This window comes from Pelophylax lessonae, assembly GCF_965119305.1.
Source record: "Pelophylax lessonae genome assembly, chromosome: 9".
Taxonomy (NCBI): domain Eukaryota; kingdom Metazoa; phylum Chordata; class Amphibia; order Anura; family Ranidae; genus Pelophylax; species Pelophylax lessonae.
In genome coordinates this window covers 22,576,075-22,592,391 of record NC_138776.1, presented here as the reverse complement: position 1 = coordinate 22,592,391, position 16,317 = coordinate 22,576,075, and the positions used below count along the sequence as shown (strand labels likewise).

The 16,317-nt window shown below is 48.0% G+C and overlaps 1 protein-coding gene across 1 annotated transcript in view; it reads left to right on the top strand.

Annotated features, from left to right (window-relative positions):
* HPSE2 (heparanase 2 (inactive)) overlaps positions 1–15,899 on the top strand; it is a gene marked incomplete at both ends in the record, with an annotated part of 422,804 nt that extends 406,905 nt beyond the window's left edge. The window contains one exon of the mRNA XM_082267677.1: positions 15,734–15,899. Coding sequence (XP_082123803.1) covers positions 15,734–15,899 — 166 coding nt within the window. The remainder of the gene's footprint in view (positions 1–15,733) is intronic.
* Positions 15,900–16,317: the final 418 nt, after the last annotated feature.

The window sequence follows — 16,317 nt, the reverse complement described above, 5'->3', positions numbered from 1 at the left end:
GGGGTGCCTATTGTTCCTGGCTGCAGAGGATCTATTCTATTGCTTCTCTTGTTAACATTAACACATTCCGTACAAATTACTTAGCACTACAAAATGATACTTGGCTCTGTATTCTCCTAAAGGGGCAATGGGTAGGGGGTGGTTACAAGGGGGGACTCAGAAAGGGGAGTACCTGCACCTATTCTCTGAGAAAAAAAGCCCTGAGTTATACTCAGCTCAGTCCATCCTTCATCTGTGCAATACATCTAAAGGGACCCTGATGTCGCTTGCTGAAATATTCATTTCATAGATCTCTGCATTGTTTCACAACCAAAATTTTAAGAATATTCAGCATATACCTTCCAATTCTGTTGGAATGGTTTGGAAATGTTGGGCCTTCCTGGACTCTTCTTTTGAACCACTTAAGGACCGGAAGGTTTTACCCCCTTAATGACCAAGCCATTTTTTGTGATCCGGCACTGCGTTACTTTAACTGACAATTGCGCGGTCGTGTGACGCTGTACCCAAGAAAAATTGATGTCTTTTTTTCCCCCACACACAGAGCTTTCTTTTGGTGGTATTTGATCACCTGTGTGTTTTTTATTTTTTTGCGCTATAAACAAAAAAAAAAAACGACAATGCTGAAACAAACAATTTTTTTTAATTTCTGCTATAAAACATTACCAATAAAAAAAATTAAAAAAATGCATTTTTATCATCAATTTAGTCCAATTTGTATTCTGCTACATATTTTTGGTAACAAAAATTCCAATAAGCGTATATTGATTGGTTTGCACAAAAATTATGGCGCCTACAAACTAGGGGAAAGATTTATGTTTTTTTTTTTTTTTTTTTTTTTACTAGTAATGGCGACAATAAGCGATTTTATAGCGGGACTGCGACATTGCGGCGGACAGATCGGACCCCTAACTGACATTTTTGACACTTTTGGGGGTACCAGTGACATTACTACAGTAATCAGTGCTAAAAATATGCACTGTTACTGTAATAATGACACTGGCAGGGAAGGGGTTAACTTTATTAGTGATCAAGGGGTTAAGTGTCTCCCTAGGGGCGTGCTTCTCACTGTAAAGGGGCGTGGCTTGTGATGTAACCACAGAGACATACGATCCTACATAGCAGGATCGTATGATCTCTGCAGTTACATCAGGGAGAATGACAGGCGGCTTTGTTTACTGTTTATAATGACACTGGCAGGGAAGGGGTTAACACCAGGGGTGATCAAAGGGTTAAATGTGTGCCTAGGGGGTGCTTTCTAACTGTGTGCAGGATTTACTTACTGGATGAACACAGAGACCTGTGTTCCTAAATAGGAGGAACACAGAATCCCTCTGTTCATCACTATCTGCACCCCTACTATCTGCTACATAAAATGACGTACAGGTACGTCATTTCACGTAACAAAGCCCACCTGCTGCAGTATAAGTACGGTGGCTAGTCGGCCAATCCTTAATTCTCGTAGAGACAGATGGTACAGAAAAGAAATGTTTTTTTTTTTTTTCTGAGGAAGCTTTTATGAAACGCATCAGGGCCAAGTCTGCCCCTATAGATCCCTGAATGTACTGTATTTGTAAGCAGGTGGTAGTACCCCTTTTAGAGAGACCCCTCCTGTGAGTGTATTTGTAGGTGGAGTCTGTGTTCTTTTATAATGTTGTGTGGGTGGAGCCCGGGGCAGAACGAGCATGGAAACAGGTTACACGTGACACCATGTAGGTTTGTAACCTCAAGAGAAGAAAGCCTTTCAGGCCTAGGCCCAGAGAGTGTGAGACTCGAGGTGAAGGCCCATAGTAAGGAGGCTCATAAAGGAGAAAATGGGAAGCTGGGTGGAGTTTTAGAGCTGGAGTTAGGGTCACCGATGTGTTCTGCATAACAGAGAAATAACTTCAGAAAAACAAAGCAAAAAAATTCATCAGAGTCCCTTATTACATAATGGTCCCGACTAGAGTCCCCTCTTATATCAGGGTCCCGATCAGATTCTCCCTTTACATCAAAGTCCCCCTCACATCAAAATTCCCATCACAGTCCCCCTTACATCATAGTCTCCATTAGAGTTCCCTCTTATATCAGGGTCCCCAACGTATTCTGCCCTTACATGGGGGTCACCATCATAGTCTCCTCTTGTATAAGGATCTCCATGTACAGTTCCACTGTACATCATGGTCCCCAACACAGTGCCCCTTACATCATATACCCCACCATATTATCCCCTTACACGGGGTCACCATCATAGTCTCCTATTACATAAGGGTCTCCATGTACAGTTCCACTGTACATCATGGTCCCCAACACAGTGCCCGTTACATCAGGGTCCCCAGCACATCAGAGTTCCCATCAGAGGCCCTTATTACGTAAAGGTCCCCATTAAAGTCCCCTCTTACATCAGGGTCCCCATCAGATTCTCCCCTCACATCAGAATCCCCATCAGAGTCCCTCTCACATCAGTGTCCCCATCAGAGGCCCTTATTACGTAAAGGTCCCCATTAGAGTTCCCTCTTACATCAGGGTCCCCATCAGATTCTTCCCTCACATCAGAATCCCCATAACAGTCCCTCTCACATCAGTGTCCCCATCAAAGGCCCTTATTACATAAAGATCCCCATTAGAGTCCCCTCTTACATCAGGGTCTCTATCAGATTCTCCCCTTACTTTAGGGTCCCCATCATAGTCCCTTCTTACATAAGGGTCTCCATGACAATTCCCCCTTACAACACGGTCCCCAACACAGTGCCCCTTACATCAGTGTCCCCAACAGAGCACTCATTTATACCAGAGAACCAATCAGAGTCCCCCCTTATTTCAAAGACCCCATGAGAATGCTTGTTGGGGAACCTGCGCTGGAGACTGGGGGAAAGGAGTGGGTTGTGGATGTTGGAGGGATATGGAGACCATAGGCTGACCGACTGGTGTGAGTGGCTGCTGGCCCCAGCGGCTGGCGGGGTAAAATCTTGAAGTGGGCTGGATTTGGCCCAGGGGCCGTAATTTGGACGTCCCTGGTCTACACCATCACTTTGTAACATGTAATGTGGGTGATACTGACAGTGAAGATTATATTATTGGAGTCTTGATGGTGATAGGACACCATCAGATGACGAAACCAGAAATGGCGCAAAAACCAAACACGAGTTTTGTAAGAAGGCCGAATGAGAGCGCGGTGTGTGCCGGATCACCATAATTGTTCGACGACTGGAAGAATATAAAAGAACTAATACAATGTAATCACCATCATCGTCTTCTTCGGCCCCATCACCTCCCGTATTCAGATAGAGACGTTGTATTCGGCGGTCTCTAGTAGCCGTATTGTTTAATAAGCTACCGGAGTGTATTAAATAAAAGAAGCTGTAAAATTGCCGAGCGTTCCTCGAAGCCGCAGCTTTTACAGTTTTCAATTCTACCCCTCGACCCTCTTAAAGAGCGAAGAGTGGAGAGGAGGAGGAATGCTGAGTGTGTCAGTCCTGGCTTAGATTAATGTCCGGAGATTTCCTTCTCCGTCCAGACCTCGGGATACAAACCCAAACATTCTACTCTTCTGTAAAGATTGCTCGAAAATCGAGATTCCAACATTTCCAAACAAATGGTCTTAATCTTCAAGAGGTTTGGACATGTTTGGATTTTGTGTTAAACACTTTTACCAGCTATGGTAACATGATCCTTTTATTGTAGAAAACACTTATCCATCGCTCCCAGAATATCCGAAGGAGCCGACATGAGAGAGCGCAGGGATACGGCCGGGGCTTCAATACCTCAACATCTTCCCTCTGAAATAATGAATTCCGAGAGATACAATCATCTTATAACCGCTATTCATCTCATTACTCAACGCAAACATCTCACACCTTCAAATAGATCTACAGGCAAAACTCTTCATTTTAGTTATAGAGTTCCCCATTAGGGAGAGTCATCCTCTTTGATCTGTTCTGTTCTGTAAGAGTATATGTAAAAGGTATAAAAGTAAAGTAAAAAAAAGTAAAATAATAAAGAAAAAATAAATAAATAAAACACTTTAAGTAAAAATAAAGGCATTTTTTTTCATTTAAGTAAAAGGTATAAAAGAAAAGTAAAAAAAAAAAAAAAAAAAGTAAAATAATAAAGAGAGAAACATTAAAAAATATATAAAAAAAAAAAACAATGAAGGCATTTTTTTTTTTCATTTAAGTAAAAAGTATAAAAAGTAAAAAAAGGGAGAGTCATCCTCTCTATCTGTTCTGTTTGCTTTTATAACTGAGCGTTCAAGTGAGAGTATATGTAAAAAGTAAAGTAAAAAAAAAAAAAAAAAAAAGTAAAATAATAAAGAAGGAAAATAAAAAAAATTAATAAAACACTTTAAGTAAAAAAAAAAAAAGGCATTTTTTTTTCATTTAAGTAAAAGGTATAAAAGTAAAGTAAAAAAAAAAGTAAAAGTAAAATAATAAAGAAAGAAAAATTAAAAAATATATAAATAAAAACACTTTAAGTAAAAATAAAGGCATTTTTTTTCATTTAAGTAAAAAGTATAAAAGTAAAGTAAAAACAAAAACAAAAAACAAACGGAAAAGATAAAAAAAGGGAAAACTATAAGTTAAAGTAAAGGCATTTTTCTTAGTTTTCAATGGATTGAAAATGGATTAGACCCCTTTTCAGTTTTTTTTTTTTTTGCTGTCTGTGTCCCCATTAGGGAGAGTCATCTTCTCTATTTGTCCTGTTTGCTTTTATCACTGAGCGTTCAAGCGAAAGTATATCTAAAAGGTATAAAAGTAAAGTTAAAAAAAAAAAGGAAATTAATAAAGAAAAAAATAAAAATTCAAAAATATATAAAAAAAAACACTTTAAGTAAAAATAAAGGCATTTTTTTCTCATTTAAGTAAAAAGTAAAGTAAAAAAAAAAAAAAAACAAAACAAAAAACAAATGGAAAAGATAAAAATAGGGAAAACTATTAGTAAAAGCAAAGGCATTTTTCTTAGTTTTCAATGGATTGAAGATGGATTAGACCCCTTTTCAGGTTTTTTTTTGCTGTCTGTGTCCCCATTAGGGAGAGTCATCCTCTCTATTTGTCCTGTTTGCTTTTATCACTGAGTGTTCAAGTGAAAGTATATCTAAAAGGTATAAAAGTAAAGTAAGAAAAAAAAAGTAAAATAATAAAGAAAGAAAAATTAAAAAATATATAAATAAAACACCTTAAGTAAAAATGATGGCATTTTTTTTCATTTAAGTAAACAAGTAAAAAAAAAAAAGAAAAGATAAAAAAAAAGGGAAAAACTATAAGTAAAAGTAAAGGCATTTTTCTTAGTTTTCAATGGATTGAAGATGGATTAGACCCCTTGTCAGGTTTTTTTTTTTTTTTTGCTGTCTGTGTCCCCATTAGGGAGAGTCATCCTCTCTATCTGTCCTGTTTGCTGTTATCACTGAGAGTTCAAGTAGAAGTAGAGTTAAAAAGTATAAAAGGAAGTTATAAAAAGGAAATAAATAAAAAAAGTAAAAAAAAAAAAATATATAAGCAAAAGTAAAGGCATTATTTTTAGTTTTTGACAGAGTGGAGACAGATTTGACTACCCCTTTCAAGTTTTTATTGCTGTCTGTGTCCCACATTAGGGAGATTCGCTCTCTCTCTATTTGTCCTGTTTACTGTTATCACTGAGAATTCAAGTTGAAAGTATAATTAAAAGGTATAAAAGTAAAGAAAAAAAGGAAAAGAAAAGGATAAATGTAAAAAAAAGTAAAAAAAAAAAAATTTCAAACACTGTAAGTAAACATGAAAGGCATTTTTTTTTATTTTTTTATTTTTTTTTTAGTTCTTTACAGAGTGAAGACAGATTACACCCCCTGTCAGCTGTTATTGCTGTCTGTGTCCCCATTAGGGAGATTCACCCTCTCTATGTGTCCTGTTTACTGTTATCACTGAGTGAAAGTAAAAGTGTAGATAAAAAGTATAACAGTTAAAAAAAAAAAAAAAGTAAAAGAAAAACAAAAGGGAAAACCCTACAAGTAAAAGTAAAGGCTTTTTTTTTTTTTTTTTTAGTTTTGGATGAAGAGGAGAGGGATTGGAACCCCTGTCAGGTTTTTATTTCTGTCTGCATCCCCATTAGGGAGAGTCATCCTCTCTATTTGGCCTGTTTACTGTTATCACTGAGAGCTCAAGTAAAAGTATAAGGCAAAAGTATAAAAGTAAAGTAAAGTAAAAAAAAAAAAAAAATGTAAAAAAAAAAAAAAAAAAAAAAAAAAAAAAAAGGAAAAATGTTAAGAAAAAGTAAATGCTTTTTTTAGTTTTGGACAGAGAGGGGAGAAATTAGACACAACCATCAGTTGTTTTTGCTGTCCTGTGTCTACATTAGGGAAATTAACCCTCTCTATTTGTCCTGTTTACTCTTATCGCTGAGAGTTCAAGTAAAAGTTTAAGCAAAAAGCATAAAAGTAAAGGAAAACAAAGAGGAAAGAATTAAAAAAGAAAAGAAAAACTATAAGTAAAAGTAAAAGGCTTTTTTAGTTTTGGATAGAGTAGGGAGAGATTAGACCCTCTGTCAGTTTTTATTGCTGTCTATGTCCTCATTAGGGAAATTCACCCTCTCTATTTGTCCTGTTTACTGTTATCACTGAAAATTCAAGTTTAAGTAAAAAGTATAAAAAAGTAAAGGGAAAAAAGTAAAATCTAGAAGTAAAAGTAAAAGCTTTTTCAGTTTTGAATGGAATAAAAACTATTAGAGCCCCTGACAGTTTTTTTTTTTTTTATTGCTGTGTCCCCATTAGGGGGATTCACCCTCTCTATTTGTCCTGATTACTGTTATTACTAAGGGCTCTTTCACACAGTCCATCTCCGTAGGCGGATCCGTGCTGCTCAGCGGGGATCGATCCGCCGATCCCCGCTGAGCCGGGCGGATGACAGCTCCGTCTCCGCTTGCAGAGCGGAGAGGGAGGTGTCACAGCTCCCGCTGCTCTCTATGGGGGATCGGATGAGAGCGGACCGCCTGTCCGCTCTCATCCGATCCGATCCCTGAACGGATGGAAAAATAAGGTTTCCATCCGTCAAGATTTCACGGACAGGATCGGATGCGGATGGCAGCGGGTGTCAGTGAAGGTGTCTCCGCTGACATCCGCTGCCCCATAGAGCTGCATGGAGGATCCGATCAGATCCGCCTAAAAAACTGACAGGCGGATCTGATCGGATCGCCCGTGTGAAAGAGCCCTAAGAGTTCAAGTAAAAGTAGAAGTAAAAAATATAAAATTGTGGGAAAAAATTGCACCACCAAACGTTCCTGGCTCCCATTCCAATGAACGGTGCTGCTCCATAAACACAAAAAAAGCTAAAAAAAAAAAATAAAAAAAAATAAAAAAAAAAAAAACATAGTGCAGCAGGTGTCATTGCACCATGCTTAGGTGTAAATGGAGCCTAATGGTAAAGGGGAAAAAAAAGGAAAATTGTTAAAAAAAAAAGAAAGAAAGAAAGTATAAAACAAAAAAAGTAAACAGACTCCCTGTCAGTTTTTGTTTATCCCCATTAGGAAGAGTCATCCTCTCTATGTGTTCTGTTTACTGTTATCACTTCAAGAGAAAGTATAAGTGCAATTTATAAAAGTAAAGTAAAAAAAGTAAAAAAAAAAAAAAAAAAAAAAAAAAAAAAAAAAAAATTGAAAGAAAAGAAAAAAAAGAAAAAAAAAAGGAACCGCAATAAGTGAAAGTAAAGGCATTTTTTTAAATCGTTGACAGAGTGGAGAGGGATTAGAGCCCCACCTGTCAGTTTTTTTTATTGCTGTCTGTGTCCCCATTAGGGCTCTTTCACACGGGCGGTCCGATCAGATCCGCCTGTCAGTTTTTTAGGCGGATCTGATCGGATCCTCCATGCAGCTCTATGGGGCAGCGGGTGTCAGCGGAGGTCACCTCCGCTGACACCCGCTGCCATCTGCATCCGATCCTGTGCTGAAATCTGGACGGATGGAAACCCTATTTTTCCATCCGTTCAGTAATCGGAGCGGATCTGATGAGAGCGGACAAGCGGTCCGCTCTCCTCCGATCCCCCATAGAGGGCAGCAGGTGCTGAGACACCTCCCTCTCCGCTCTGCAAGCAGAGACGGAGCTGTCATCCGCCCAGCTCAGCGGGGATCGCGGATCGATCCCCGCTGAGCAACACGGATCCGCCTGCGGAGGCGGACCGTGTGAAAGAAGCCTTAGGTAAATTCTCCCTCTCTATTTGTCCTGTTTACTTTTTACTGTTATCACTGAGAGTTCAGGTAAAAGTATAAGTAAAAAAAAAAAAAAGTGAAAAACTATAAGTGAAAGTAAAGGCTTTTTTAGTTTTGGATGAAGAGGACAGGAATAAGACCCCCTACCGGGTTTTTATTTCTGTTTGTGTCCCAATTATGTTTTTTTTACCCTCTCTATTTGTTACTATTATCACCAAGAGTGAAAGAAGATTCCAAATATTGGATTATCACCAGAACAGGAATCCAGGGGATATTCTTCAATAGGGACCTTAGTTCGATAGAAAAGACTGGAATCATTAATACATTATAAAATATATTCATGAGATACAAGCAGTGTAAATCGCTGGATATGGTATCAACCACTTGCACTCTCTGTAGAGCAGGCCTGCAGTGTGAGAAAAAAAAGCAGCACAAAGAGCCAATCAGGTCATGTGCTGACAAGAAGCATGTTGATAGGAGGAGAGAGCAGAGTGACAGAGAGATGAGCTCATCACCGTGCTGCTTCTCCTTTCACTGTCCACTCACAGGCTGTGAGTGGGTCCAGGAAAACCTGGGTTTAGAGGAAGTGGGTTGAATGATATTGGCCATCAGATTGAGGACATCTAGTGGCAGAAAAAAAGCACTGCAGGGGAAACTGCTGGGTTGAAGGTGAATATTGCAGCAAAAACTGATTTTTTGTTATTTTATATTTTATAAGTCTGTTCATTTTATCTTATTATTTTTGGATGGAGTCTTGCTATTACCAATATTATTTAAAGTGGACTGTTCTTTCATGGATATAACTCCCAATACAAGGTGGAGGCAGGATTTGCCCAGCCGAAGGACACTCTCCTCTTCTTCCCCCTGCAGAGGGCGCTCTTCTCTTCTCCCCCCAGCAGTAGGCGCTCTCTTCTTCTCGCCCTGGCAGAGGACACTCTCCTCTTCTTCCCCTGGCAGAGGACACTCTCCTCTTCTCCCCCGAGCAGAAGGTGCTCTCCTCTAATCCCCCTGGCATGGGGCGCTCTCCTCTACTCTCCCTCCCTGGCAGGGGGCGCTTCCCTCTTCTTTCCCCAGCAGAGGGTGCTCTCCTCTTCTTCCCCCAGCAGAGGGCACTCTCCTCCTCTTTTCCCCGGCAGAGGGCGCTCTCCTCTTCTCCCCCCAGCAGAGGGCGCTCTCCTCTTCTTCCCCTGGCAGAGGGCGCTCTCCTCTTCTTCCCCTGGCAGAGGAACTCTATGGGGCGCTCTCCTCTACTCTCCCTTCCTGGCAGAGGGCGCTTCCCTCTTCTTCCCCCAGCAGAGGGTGCTTCTCTCTCCTTCTCCCAGCAAAGGGCGCTCTCCTCGTCTTCCCCTGGAAGAGGACTTTCTCCTTTTCTTCTCCCTGCATAGTGCGCACCCCCGACAGAGGACACTTTCCTCTTCATCCCCCAACAGAGGCCGCTCTCCTTTTTCCCCCCTAGCAGAGGGCACTTTTCTCTTCTCCCCCCGGCAGGGGGCGGCAGGGCACTCTCCTCTTCTCCCCCTTAGCAGAGGGTGCTCTCCTCTAAACCCCTTGGCAGAGGGCGCTCTCCCCTTCTCCCCCATCAGAGGGCGCTCTTCTCCCCCCAGCAGAGGGCGCTGTCCTCTTCTCCCCCTGGACACTCTCCTCTTCTTCTCCCAGCAGAGGGCGCTCTCCTCTTCATTCCCCCGCGGAGGGCGCTCTCCTCTTCATTCCCCTGCAGAGGGCGCTCTCCTCTTCTTCCCCTGGCAGAGGACTTTCTCCTCTTCTTCTCCCAGCAGAGGGTGCTCTCCTTTTTTTCTCCTTGTAGAGGGCGCACCCCTCTTCTTCCCCCGGGCAGAGGACCCTCTCCTCTTCTTACCCCAGCAGAGGGCACTCTCCTCTTCTCCCCCCTGGCAGAGGGTGCTCTCCCCCCCAACAGAGGACACTCTCCTCTTCTTACCCCGGCAGAGGACGCTCTCCTCTTTTCTCCCCCCGGGAGAAGGCGCTCTCCTCTTCTTCCCCTGCTAAAGAGTGCTCTCCTCTTCTCCCCTTGGCAAAGGATACTCTCCTCTTCTCCCCCCGGCAGAGGGCGCTCTCCTCTTCTCCCCCCGACAGAGGACACTCTCCTCTTCTCCCCCCAACAGAGGGCGCTCTCCTCTTCTCCCCCCACCAGAGGGCGCTATCCTCTTCTCCCCCCAGCAGAGGGGGCTCTCCTCTTCTCCCCCCAGCAGAGGGGGCTCTCCTCTTCTCCCCCTGGCAGAGGACACTCTCCTGTCATTCCCCTAGCAGATGGTGCTCTCCTCTAATCTCCCTGGCAGAAGGCGCTCTCCCCTTCTCCCCCCATCAGAGGGCGCTGTCCTCTTCTCCCCCTGGACACTCTCCTCTTCTTCTCCCAGCAGAGGGAGCTCTCCTCTTCATTCCCCTGCAGAGGGCGCTCTCCTCTTCATTCCCCTGCAGAGGGCGTTCTCCTCTTCTTCCCCTGGCAGAGGACTTTCTCCTCTTCTTCTCCCAGCAGAGGGCGCTCTCCTTCTTTTCTCCTTGTAGAGGGCGCACCCCTCTTCTTCCCCCAGCAGAGGACACTCTCCTCTTTTTCCCCCGGCAGAGGACACTCTCCTCTTCTTACCGCAGCAGAGGGCACTCTCCTCTTCTCCCCCCTGGCAGAGGGTGCTCCCCCCCCCCCAAACAGAGGATACTCTCCTCTTCTTACCCCGGCAGAGGGCACTCTCCTCTTCCCCCCCCCGGCAGAAGGCGCTCTCCTCTTCTTCCCCTGCTAAAGAGTGCTCTCTTCTTCTCCCCTTGGCAAAGGATACTCTCCCCTTCTCCACCCCCCCCCCCCACCAGAGGGCACTCTCCTCTTCTTCCCTTCCGGCAGAGGACACTCTCCTCTTCTTTCCCCCCTCGGCAGAGGACACTCTCCTCTTCTTCCCCCAGCAGAGGACACTCTCCTCTTCACCCCCCAGCAGAGGCTGCTCTCCTCTAATCCCCCTGGCAGAGGGCACTCTCCTCTTCTCCCCCTGGCAGAGGGTGCTCTCCTCTCCCCCCCCCCCCCCAGCAGAGGGTACTCTCCTCCCCATCCCCAACAGAGGACACTCTCCTCTTCTTCCTCCGGCAAAGATGGCTCTCCTCTTCTTCCCCCAGCAGAGGGCGCTCTCCTCTTCTCCCCCCAGCAGAGGGTGCTCTCCTCTAATCCCCCGGCAGAGGGCACTCTCCTCTAATCCCCCCCAGCAGAGGGCGCTCCCCTCTTCTTCTTCCAGCAGAGGGCGCTCTCCTCTTCTTCCCCCAACAGAGGGTACTCTCCTCTTCTCCCCCTGGCAGAGGACACTCTCCTCTTCTTCTCCCTGTGGAGGGCACTCTCCTCTTCTTCTCCCGGTGGAGGGCACTCTCCTCTTCTTTTCCCAGTGGAGGGTGCTCTCCTCTTCTTCCTCCTGCACAGGGCCCTCTCCTCTTCTTCCCCCGGCAGAGGACACTCTCCTCTTCTTTCCCCAGCAGAGGGCGCTCCCCTCTACTCCCTCCTCTTCTCCCCCCGACAAAGGCCACTCTCCTCTTCTCCCCCTGACAATAGGGCACTCTCCTTTTCTCCCAACCCCCCCCCCCCAGGCAGAGGGCGCTGTCCACTTCTCCCCCCCCCCCCCCGACAGAGGGCACTGTCCTCTTCTCCCCCTGGACACTCTCCTCTTCTTCTCCCAGCAGAGGGCGCTCTCCTCTTCATTCCCCTGCAGAAGGCGCTCTCCTCTTCATTCCCCTGCAGAGGGCGCTCTCCTTTTTTTCCCCTGGCAGAAGACTTTTTCCTCTTCTTCTCCCAGCAGAGGGCGCTCTCCTTCTTTTCTCCTTGTAGAGGGCGCACCCCTCTTCTTCCCCCATCAGAGGACACTCTCCTCTTTTTCCCCCGGCAGAGGACACTCTCCTCTTCTTACCGCAGCAGAGGACACTCTCCTCTTCTCCCCCTGGCAGAGGGTGCTCCCCCCCCAACAAATGACACTCTCCTCTTCTTACCCCGCCAGAGGGCGCTCTCCTCTTCTCCCCCCGGCAGAGGGCGCTCTCCTCTTCTCCCCCTGCAGAGGGCGCTCTCCTCTTCTCCCCCGGCAGAGGGCGCTCTCCTCTTCTCCCCCGGCAGAGGGCGCTGTCCTCTTCTACCCCCAGCAGAGGGGGCTCTCCTCTTCTCCCCCTTCCCCCCCCCCCCAGCGGAAGCACTCTCCTCTTCTTCCCACAGCAGAGGACACGAGGACACTCTCCTCTTCTTCCCTTCCGGCAGAGGACACTCTCCTCTTCTCTCCCCCCCTCGGCAGAGGACACTCTCCTCTTCTTCCCCCAGCAGAGGACGCTCTCCTCTTCACCCCCCAGCAAAGGGTGCTCTCCTCTAATCCCCCTGGCAGAGAGACTCTCCTCTTACAGAGGACACTCTCCTCTTCTTCCCCCGGTAGAAGGCGCTCTCCTCTTCTTCCTCCAGCAAAGGGCGCTCTCCTCTTCTTCCCCCAGCAGAGGGCGCTCTCCTCTTCTCTCCCTGGCAGAGGAAACTTTCCTCTTCTTCCCCCAGCAGAGGACACTCTCCTCTTCTCCCCCCCCCCCCCCGGCAGAGGGCACTCTCCTCTAATCCCCCCCAACAGAGGGCGCTCCCTCTTCTTCTCCCAGCAGAGGGTGCTCTCCTCTTATTCCCCCAACAGAGGGCACTCTCCTCTTCTCGCCCTGGCAGAGGACACTCTCCTCTTCTTCTCCCGGTGGAGGGCACCTCCACCGGGAGAAGGTGAGTGCCCTCCACCTCTTCTTCTCCCGGTGGAGGGCACTCACCTCTTCTTTTCCCGGTGGAGGGAGCTCTCCACTGCTTCCTCCTGCAGAGGGCCTTCTCCTCTTCTTCCCCCGGCAGAGGACACTCTCCTCTTCTTTCCCCAGCAGAGGGCGATCCCCTCTACTCCCTCTTGCAGAGGACACTCTCCTCTTCTCCCCCCGACAAAGGACACTCTCCTCTTCTCCCTCCGGCAAAGGGCACTCTCCTCTTCTCCCCCTGACAAAGGGCACTCTCCTCTTCTCCCAACCCCCCCCCCCCCCCCCGGCAGAGGGTGCTCTCCTCTTTTTCCCCCAGCAGAGGACAATCTCCTCCTCCTCTCCCTGCAGAGAACACTTGCCTCTTCTTTTTACCTGGCAGAAGGCACGCTCCTCATCTTCCCCCGGCAGAGGGCGCTCTCCTCTTCTCCCCCCCCGACAGAGGGCGCTCTCCTCTTCTCCCCCCCGACAGAGGGCGCTCTCCTCTTCTCCCCCTCTGGCAGAAGGCACTCTCCTTTTCTTACTCCAGCAGAGGATACTCTCCTCTTCTCCCCCCAGCAGAGGGTGTTCTCCTCTAATTCCCCCGGCAGAGGGCACTCCCCTCTTCTTCCCCCAGCAGAGGGCGCTCTCCTGTTCTTCCCCCAGCAGAGGGCGCCGTCCTCTTTCCCCCCTGGCAGAGGGCACTCTCCTCTTCTTCCCCCTGCAGCGGGCGCTCTCCTCTTTTTCCCCCTGCAGAGGGCGCTCCCATCTTCTTCCCCCCGGCAGAGGACACTCTCCTCTTCTCTCCCCCCTCGGCAGAGGACACTCTCCTCTTCTTCCCCCAGCAGAGGACGCTCTCCTCTTCACCCCCCAGAAGAGGGTGCTCTCCTCTAATCCCCCTGGCAGAGGGACTCTCCTCTTCTCCCCCTGGCAGAGGACGCTCTCCTCTTCACCCCCCAGCAGAGGGTGCTCTCCTCTAATCCCCCTGGCAGAGGGTACTCTCCTCCCCATCCCCAACAGAGGACACTCTCCTCTTCTTCCCCCGGCAGAAGGCGCTCTCCTCTTCTTCCTCCAGCAAAGGGCGCTCTCCTCTTCTTCCCCCAGCAGAGGGCGCTCTCCTCTTCTCTCCCTGGCAGAGGAAACTTTCCTCTTCTTCCCCCAGCAGAGGACACTCTCCTCTTCTCCCCCCCCCCCGGCAGAGGGCACTCTCCTCTAATCCCCCCCAACAGAGGGCGCTCCCTCTTCTTCTCCCAGCAGAGGGTGCTCTCCTGTTATTCCCCCAACAGAGGGCACTCTCCTCTTCTCGCCCTGGCAGAGGACACTCTCCTCTTCTTCTCCCGGTGGAGGGCACTCACCTCTTTTTTTCCCGGTGGAGGGAGCCCTCCACTGCTTCCTCCTGCAGAGGGCCTTCTCCTCTTCTTCCCCCGGCAGAGGACACTCTCCTCTTCTTTCCCCAGCAGAGGGCGATCACCTCTACTCCCTCTTGCAGAGGACACTCTCCTCTTCTCCCCCGACAAAGGACACTCTCCTCTTCTCCCTCCGACAAAGGGCACTCTCCTCTTCTCCCCCTGACAAAGGGCACTCTCCTCTTCTCCTAACCCACCCCCCCCCCCCCCCGGCAGAGGGTGCTCTCCTCTTTTTCCCCCAGCAGAGGACAATCTCCTCCTCCTCTCCCTGCAGAGAACACTCGCCTCTTCTTTTTACCTGGCAGAAGGCGCGCTCCTCATCTTCCCCCGGCAGAGGGCGCTCTCCTCTTCTCCCCCCCCCCCGACAGAGGGCGCTCTCCTCTTCCCCCCCCCCCCCCGACAGAGGGCGCTCTCCTCTTCTCCCCCTCTGGCAGAAGGCACTCTCCTTTTCTTACTCCAGCAGAGGATACTCTCCTCTTCTCCCCCCAGCAGAGGGTGTTCTCCTCTAATTCCCCCGGCAGAGGGCACTCCCCTCTTCTTCCCCCAGCAGAGGGTGCTCTCCTGTTCTTCCCCCAGCAGAGGGCGCCGTCCTCTTTCCCCCCTGGCAGAGGGCACTCTCCTCTTCTTCCCCCTGCAGCGGGCGCTCTCCTCTTCTTCCCCCTGCAGAGGGCGCTCCCATCTTCTTCCCCCCGGCAGAGGACACTCTCCTCTTCTTCCCCCGGAGAAGGTTCTCTCCTCTTCTTCCCCCTGCAGAGGGAGCTCTCCTCTTCTTCCCCCAACAGAGGACACTCTCCTCTTCTCTCCCCGGCAGAAGGTGTTCTCTTCTTCCCCCAGCAGAGGGTGCTCTATTCCCCCCCACCCCCCCAGGCAGAGGGTGTTCTCCTCTTCTTCCCTACTATTCAGTGAACTGTCCCCAGACGCCTTTGCAGCCATTGCAGGGCTATAGGCTCTACACTGTAGTTGATTTGAATGATGTAGATGAGTTGAATAATGCTGGGAGTCATGGAGCCCAGAAGAGAAGTGGTGCTGGATCTCAGGGTGGTGAGTCTATGGGGGACTGCTTTGGACAGGAGGTGAGTATTGCAGCAAGAACTTCTATGTTTGTTAGGAATGGCCGGGCTACTGTTCTTCAAGGGAACCGGAGTTGGGCTTTAAGCACCTGACAGGTGAAGTAGATCATCTGTTAGCCTGTTCAGCATTGTTAAATGATATATTACTATTATCAGAAGAAAAAAATCAAACATGAAGAGGGGAGAACACAAAATCTATGTGGGTGCCATCGAGCTGCTCCAGCTCCCCCTTGTGCTGACTTGCAGTAACTACAATCCTGCACATCATACAGATAAAGGCCTTTTAAATACAGCCTCCTCCATGGTTCCATGTTGGTGATTATAAATGTGACTCGTACCTTGTCCTGTATACAAATGCCGATAGTAACAATGACAATATGTGTGTCTCTATGGCAGGTCAGTGCAGCTGAATGGACAGCCCCTGGTGATGGTGGACGATGGGACCCTCCCGGACTTCAAACCCAGACAGCTGCGGCCCGGGCGCACCATTGCCATCCCTCCTCTCAGCATTGGTTTCTATGTGGTGAAGAATGTGAATGCTGTGGCTTGTCGGTATCGGTAGTCAATGTTTGCCATGAAAGCTACAACCAAATACGAGGTCCAACGGCCGAACCTTCCGCTCTACAATGTTCCCGGCCTGAAAATAACTCCCAGACAGGTTTACTAAAAAGTGCCACTTCTAAAGTCTGAATCCGTCAAACAGGCGGCTGGGAGAATACACAGGTCCGTCCAACATATACATCCCCCAGAATACACAGGTCCGTCCAACATATACATCCCCCAGAATACACAGGTCCGTCCAACATATACATCCCGTAGAATACACAGGTCCGTCCAACATATACATCCCCCAGAATTCACAGGTCCGTCCAACATATACATCCCACAGAATACACAGGTCCGTCCAACATATACATCCCCCAGAATACACAGGTCCGTCCATCATATACATCCCCAAGAATACACAGGTCCGTCCAACA